Below are 7,101 nucleotides of genomic sequence, written 5' to 3' on the forward strand. Positions count from 1 at the left end.
CAAAGAGTTGGACACGACTGAGCGACTTCACTTTGACTTTTCAAGTACCAGAAGAAGGCCATATGTAAGAAAAAGGGAGCCACTGGAACTTGATCCATGAAGCTGTAAGCCATGGGGACTGTAAATCTTTATTGATTTATTAATTAAGTATTAAATAAATATATTGCATACCCAACATCCAAGCTGTTTTAGGTCGATGGTTGTCTTGTGAATATTTTGAAGGTGGCCACATTTATTCAGGAGCTTTCAGGGGACCAGTGAAAATTAGCTGCTGAGTTAGTTTTCTAACCTTTCTGAGGTGATTCAGCACAGTGGCCAGTGGGTGGCAGCACAGGCTTGCTGTTCCAACGATGCCTTCCTGTGACGTCTGTCCTTCAGGGTTTGGTGTGCTTTTCTCTTGGAGGTTTCCTTGGGCCCCGAGGTTGGTCAACTCCAGCAGCTTCTCAGGTGTGTACCCAGATAATCCTGGCTTTTGTTGTGTTTTTACTTTTTAACCAGCATTTTTTTTTTCCCCAAATAAAAAGGTTAGATGAAAGAGTGGCACCATTTGACGTTTTTGGAAATCTCTTCATTTGAAAGTCTGGCTTAATACGTGACAGCTGTCTCTATCCTCCTAGTTGCTTCTCCGTTCAGTCTGTTGGGATATTTTGGTTAAAAGATAGGAATCCAGTCTCTCACTGGTTATATAATCAGAGAGAATTATTTTAATAGCCTTTTACGATAGTTGTGGGTAGTCTTTTGTGGTAGCTTATATTAATAGTTATTTGCAACGTCAAATCTGATATACCATATCAGTGAACATCTTCTTGGTTATTTGGGAAGTTGGTTAACTAGGTTTCGTGGCTCTTCCAGATGTTATACAGTATAGAAATAACCTTGCTGCTGCTGCTGCTGCTGCTAAGTTGCTTCAGTCGTGTCTGATTCTGTGCGACCCCATAGACGGCAGCCCACCAGGCTCCCCCGTCCCTGGGATTCTCCAGGCAAGAACACTGGAGTGGGTTGCCATTTCCTTCTCCAATGCAGGGAAGTGAAAAGTGAAAGTGAAGTCGCTCAGTCGTGACTGCAGCCCACCAGGCTCCTCCATCCATGGGATTCTCCAGGCAAGAGTACTGGAGTGGGGTGCCAGTGCCTGCTCCAAAATAACCTTAGTAACTATTATCTCCAATCTTGTCAGAGAAGTTTTTTAAGTACTGGGGACTTGTCAGGCTCCTGATGCCAGATGTGTTTTCCAGAATTTTCTCTGGGAAATTTTTCTCATGGGCAAAAATACTGTCAGCTGTTTTCCTTAAAGTGACAGGCTCACTTCTTACATTTTAGTGGATAAATGTCTGCCTTGTTTCTTGACTAAAGTTTGTTGGTTCTTTGAGGTGAAGACAGGGGAGAGTTTTGCAATCCAGGCACTCACCTGAGTGCTGTTGCTTAAGGCAGCGTATTTTGTGTGCAGCACAAGTGTTTATGTGGACTTTCCTTTTTGTCAAGTATTAAAGATAGGTCATTTAACAGAAGTACTTATTGCCGCCTCACTTAAGGACATTTGTGGGTAAAGCAGGCAATTTAAAAAATGAATAATGGTGAAGAGCACAGTGGCCCCTACTGGAGCCTGGGGCCAACTGCCTGAGTTAATGCTGACAAAGCGGGGGTTTCATCACAGTCGAAAACAAAGACAGAAAGGATGCCTCAGTGTTAATATGAAAACCCCTTGGCCCTGCGTTTCTCCAAAGGTGTCTCAGACATCCCTAATGGCTTTGTCTATATATCTATGTGTACTATAAGGGAAACATGAAATCTGGATGATGTGTCTGACTCCCTCAGTACCACAAGATTCCTTCTAAACCTTTCCTCATTTATCTGCAGCTTTCCTTTTTCACAGAAATCACACTCCCACCATCCATCACTTATTGTATTTGTTCAACCGCAATATACATGTAAAGCATTTTTGGAATTGCTGACACCCACCCCCCAAGAGAAATAGCTTTGCTAATTTGAGTGCACTTTCTTTAGTCTTGAGCTGTTAAAAGCTGTTTTCCAAAGTGACATGATTCCTTTTTTCCTGAAGCCCCTTCTGTGAATTTGTCATATATTTGTAATAGATTTATTTGTCAGAGTCTGCATTTCCTCTTGATCCCCCCACCTCCCTGTTGATCTTTTGAATTTTCGCACATTAACGTTTACTCTTTGTGAGGGGTAGTTAAGTCAGTGGATTTTGACGCAGAGTCATGTATGCATCACCCTACGGCTGTACAGAGTGGTTCCTTTGCCCTAAAATTCTTTGTCAGCCACTGGTCCCTCCCTCAATCTCTGAAAACCATTCTGTATAATTTGTCTTTTCTAGAATGCCCTGTGAGTGGGATCGTGCAGTATGTAATTTTTAGGATCTGGCTTCTTTCACTTACAAAATGCTTGTGACTTGTTCCCCTTTATTGTTATGTACTATTTTGTGTGGTTGTATACATTTGCACATTGAGGGACATCTTTGCTTCCAGTTCGGGCATTTATTAATACAATTGCGTACATATTTTTGAATGAACTTAAGTTTAAGCTCACTTAGGTAAATCCCTAGGGGCATGAGTTCTATATTTATTTTAAGCAGTGCCAGACTGTCTTCCAGTGGGGCTGTACATGGGAAGCAGTAGGTGGGAGTTTATGAAGGGATGGGTATTGTTTAAATATTTGATAGGCTCACCAGCGAGAGCCATCAAGGCCTAGGCCTTTTTTCTGGGCAGATGTTAACTTACTTCAGTATCTTTGCTGCTCTAGTTGGAATCACTTCCACAGAGCTGAAGGGGAGAGGTGGGGCCAGGCCTGCCCCAGGCAGGACCTGCACAGACCAGCACTGTTCTTAACTGAGGTTCAATAGCTTTCGCAAATAAAGGCTTCTCAGTGTGTTGTATGCCTTTGGTCTACATCCAGAGCACTGAGGTGGCTGGTTTTGACACTGGTTCAGGTTTATAATTCTTTCAGGGGAGGACTTGTCAGCTCCCTCATGCCGTCACGCCTGAAGTCTGCTTGATGGGTTTCTTCCTCTAATGTGTCAGCCCTGTTAGCAAACAGACATGGTAGTCTGCTCCAGAGCTCAGTCCTCCTCTGGCAATAAACATCTCCCACCTGTTTCCAATTTGCACTTCTCTCCTGAACATCAGTCATACCTGACTGCCAAGCTCCTATTTTCTGCAAACCCTACCCGGTTTTCCTAACCTGTATTGGCAGCTTCATCCTTGTAGTTGCTCAGCCCACCCATCTTGGAAACTTTTTGACTGCTCTCTCATAGGCCACATCCAAGTAAGTCATCAACAAAACTTGTTGGCTCCAATTTTGGATTTACTCAGAATCCAGCCACATAAACTGGGCCTAGAACTGGGGCTTTGAGGCCCATATTGCAGTGTGTCCTTCCTCTTTTTTGCTGCAAAGCCTTTGTCTTTAGGTGCTAGATTGAATTTTTGAAAACCCCCAAAAGTCACAAATAAAGTGAATGACAAAATATAGTAATCCACTATTGGGCCAAAATGAGCTTTTTTTGAGCTGAGCTGGCTTTAATAAGAATGTGTTTTCCTTGTTTTGTAGCTAACAGCCCTATAAATTTCCAAAAACAAACCAAAAAAGGACAACAGGGAATGATGAAATTAGAACATCCAGTTTAAGCAGTCTAGAGTAACAGTTCTGATTCTGCCATTACTAATGATGATCACTGCAAATAATTCTTTTTTTAAAAAAAATTTTTTTTATTTGTTTATTTGGCTGCTCTGGGTCTTAGTTGTAGCATGTGGGATCTAGCTCCCTGACCAGGGATCAAACCTGGGCCCCCTGCACTGGGAGCTCAGAGTCTTAGCCACTGGACCACCAGGGAAGTCCCAAAATAATTCTTAATTGAATATGCTTGCTTCTTTCTGGTCCCCCTGCTCTGTCCCACCCCACCCCCATCCCAGGCTTTTCTTTTTTGGTTGTACTAAATCCTCATTGGTTCATTCTTGGATCACATAGCCAGTGGATATTGTACTATCTTAATCTCATTTAGACTTGATTTGCTCTGTTTAATACAGCACCACCAGTTCGTATATCAGTATCTCTGGTCATTTTGGTCTAAAGCTTGTTCGCTACTTCCAGGGGTGGTTAAGACTTTTCTGAGAAGGGCCCAATAGTAAACATTTTGGCTTTGAGTGCCAGAAATTATCCTGCCATGTACCGTGTGCTTGTGGGCGTGTATATGACATCTGAAGATCAAGGACTGTACAAAGTACATCTGGCTGCAGTTGGCCATCCCCTGCTGTAGTATTTTCTGGAAGAAGCGCTTCTAGAGTCAGTATTTCAGTTTTGCTAGATGTAAAATTCTTGGCTCACATATAAAGCCTGACATGTTTCAGATATGTAACTTCCTTTTCTTCTGGTCTAAGAACATTACAGTTGAAGTCTGATACTCTAACTTCTAAGTTCCTTGCTGTTTTTGGCCTGGAGTCCAAGGGATTTTTTTTCTGTTTCTTTACAGTCCAGTCGGTGTTGGTCATTCTGGGTTGATAGTCTCAGGTATGTGTGTTTGTGTCCATGATACATGTTCTTTTAACCTCATAATTTTTCTTTCAAACCACTGACCTTTTTTTCAGCTTTATTGAGGTATAATTAGCGAACATTGTTGTGTATTTGAGGTGTACTGAGTGATGGTTTGATATTTGTACACATCTTGAAATAATTACCTCAATCAAGCTAATTAACATGTCACTCACATAGTGTGTGTTTCCGGGGGTGGGGGGGTGAGATCACTTAAGATCTAAGATCACTTAGAGGAAGGATTTCAAGTATGAGATACAGTATCCTTAACTAAACTTACCTTGCTGTACATTAAAGCTCCAGAACTTAATTCATCCTGCATGATTGAAACTTTGAAGAGTTTTCTTGGTTTATAGTTTCTCGTATCAATACGTGTTTCATTTCCTTGCATTGGTTTTCCTGCTACAAGAAACTTTTATCCATATTTGCATCTTTGCTTTAAATAAGTACATAGTATTTGCCACTATCTTGCAAGCTTTATCTCATTTCTCTCTGTTACGTGTTTACTAATTCTTCACATTGCCTCATTTGTAAGTTTTCTAATTTAGACTACTTTGTCATTTTCTTAATATAATTATCCTATATTATAATAGGATATAATTTTGATTGGCTTTCTGGGCATGTCTTCCAGCACTTTCATTGTGTTAATACATTATACTGTTCCTTGTTCACTGAAAGGTTTTTCTTAAGTTTTTAGGAGGAAGTGTTGTTTAGGATAACGCCTTAAATCTTCAACTCCTGTTGGACACAATTAACCTTTTTCACATTCATTTTCGCATGGTACTTGCTTTTTTATCACAGCAACCACCCTGAAACAGCTTGGCGAAGGTGATGTCATCAAAAGGATGCAGAGCAGTCCTGTTAAAACTGAACAGCTTCAAGCTGCTCATTTGCCTGGAGCCTGACAGATGTCAGATATTGGAGCCCTTGTGAGTTTGCCATGATGCCCTGACAGATTGGTCTACTGTTAGGCTATTACTGATGCTGGAAACCATGCTTGACAAAACAGTAGAACTTTTTACCGCTTTTTGCTGAACTAGAAGTACAGAAGAAAAATTTTCAAAGTTGTACTGCCAGCCAAGAAGAAAATTTCTTTGGACCCATGTACTCAGATAGGCAAGCAAATTGATTAAAAAAGAATATACTCAAGTCAGACATCCAGGAAACAAGTGTGTGCGCGTGTTCATGCATGTGCCTTTGTGAGCACAGGCTTGCAGGCAGTTGCACATACACAGAAATGTGTGCTGGGAAATCTGGAGTCTCTTTGCCTCACTTTCTCACTGGGGAGTCCTTGAAAAGGAGTGATAGAGCATGCTTGCATCTTGATCTTGATGTTTAAGGATAGGTCCTGGGGGTGAACACTTGAATTGGCCTTTGTGACCTGCTATGTAAGGTGAATTCAATGGCTTGCTAGTTTCACGTGCAATCAGCTTGCCAAACAATGTGTTTTGTAAAGAAAACTTTGTGTCCTTCAAGAGAAGGCAAGGACTTGGATGAGGTCAGGAAATCCAGGTTCCTCCAAACCAGGAATCTCAGACATGATTCCAAGCAGAATCTGGCCTAATTTATACTGTAATGAAGAGAAAACAAGGTTGACCTTTAAAAGAGCAATCCACTGCCTCCTAGTGAGGTGAAGGATACCTCTCCCTTCATGTTAGCTTGTTGAAGATTGTGCTCTGTTGTCTTTAGTTATTATCCAGTTAGGTAAGAATCAGAAGCCTCAGGAAACGGACCTAGACAATGCTTCCTGCACCACCATATCCTCCCCTCCCCACCCCATCTCTCCCCCCACCACTACCAACCTCTCTTCTGATTTTTAAAAAATCTGGCAGTTAAGATTAGATTGCAGACTGTACTGCTCAGTGATGTTCTCAGAATCCTATAGAAAGCCAGAGCCTGGATTTAATCCAGCTGATTCTTTAATCCAGCGTAATAGGGATCCGAGTAGCTGACACACTAAGAGCCTGCTCTAATGCCATCTCGGAGTAATCAGGCTTTCTGACATCTGGCTCTTTAAAACTGGCCTTCAAGTTCTCATTTAAAATACATAGGAAAAAAAAATAAATACATAGAAAAAGGAATATGGATTTTGTTTAGCCATGCTTTCGTAAGACTGTGTCTACAAATTATAAAGACAAGTTTCAGGTTAGAATAAGCCATAAGGATCAAGGTATTTCAGCTGTAGTATTTCAAGTAGTTGTCCTCCTAGAAAGGTAGAACCTGGGCGCTCCTGTAATCCACCCCGTAGACCATGAACGTGGCAACATCTGCCCCAGCTTCTGTGGACACTAACTGCTTTATCTTGTGGTCGCTCTGAGTGAGAACTGGAGAAAGGCAGGAGAAGGCTGAGTGTGTAACACGTGTCTCCTTCCCCGCAGGGTATCCCATGGGAAACGGCACGAGCAGGCTCTACAGTGCTCTCGCCAAGACACTCAACAGCAGCGCGGCGTCCCAGCACCCAGAGTACCTGGTGGCCCCTGACCCAGAGCACCTGGAGCCCATCGACCCCAAAGAGCTCCTGGAGGAATGCAGGGCTGTCCTGCATACCCGGCCCCCACGGTT

At 42.2% G+C, this 7,101-nt stretch overlaps 1 protein-coding gene across 1 annotated transcript in view; it reads left to right on the top strand.

The window, feature by feature from the left end:
* Window positions 1-13: 13 nt before the first annotated feature.
* Window positions 14-7,101, top strand: part of CCRN4L (CCR4 carbon catabolite repression 4-like (S. cerevisiae)) — a 10,447-nt gene continuing 3,359 nt past the window's right edge. The window contains exons 1-2 of the mRNA XM_010830269.1: window positions 14-447; window positions 6,918-7,098. Of these exons, the coding sequence (XP_010828571.1) occupies window positions 351-447; window positions 6,918-7,098 (278 nt within the window). The 5' untranslated portion in view covers window positions 14-350. The remainder of the gene's footprint in view (window positions 448-6,917; window positions 7,099-7,101) is intronic.

The sequence above is a fragment of the Bison bison genome, unplaced genomic scaffold, assembly GCF_000754665.1.
Source record: "Bison bison bison isolate TAMUID 2011002044 unplaced genomic scaffold, Bison_UMD1.0 scf7180017864517, whole genome shotgun sequence".
NCBI classification, from domain to species: Eukaryota; Metazoa; Chordata; class Mammalia; order Artiodactyla; family Bovidae; genus Bison; species Bison bison.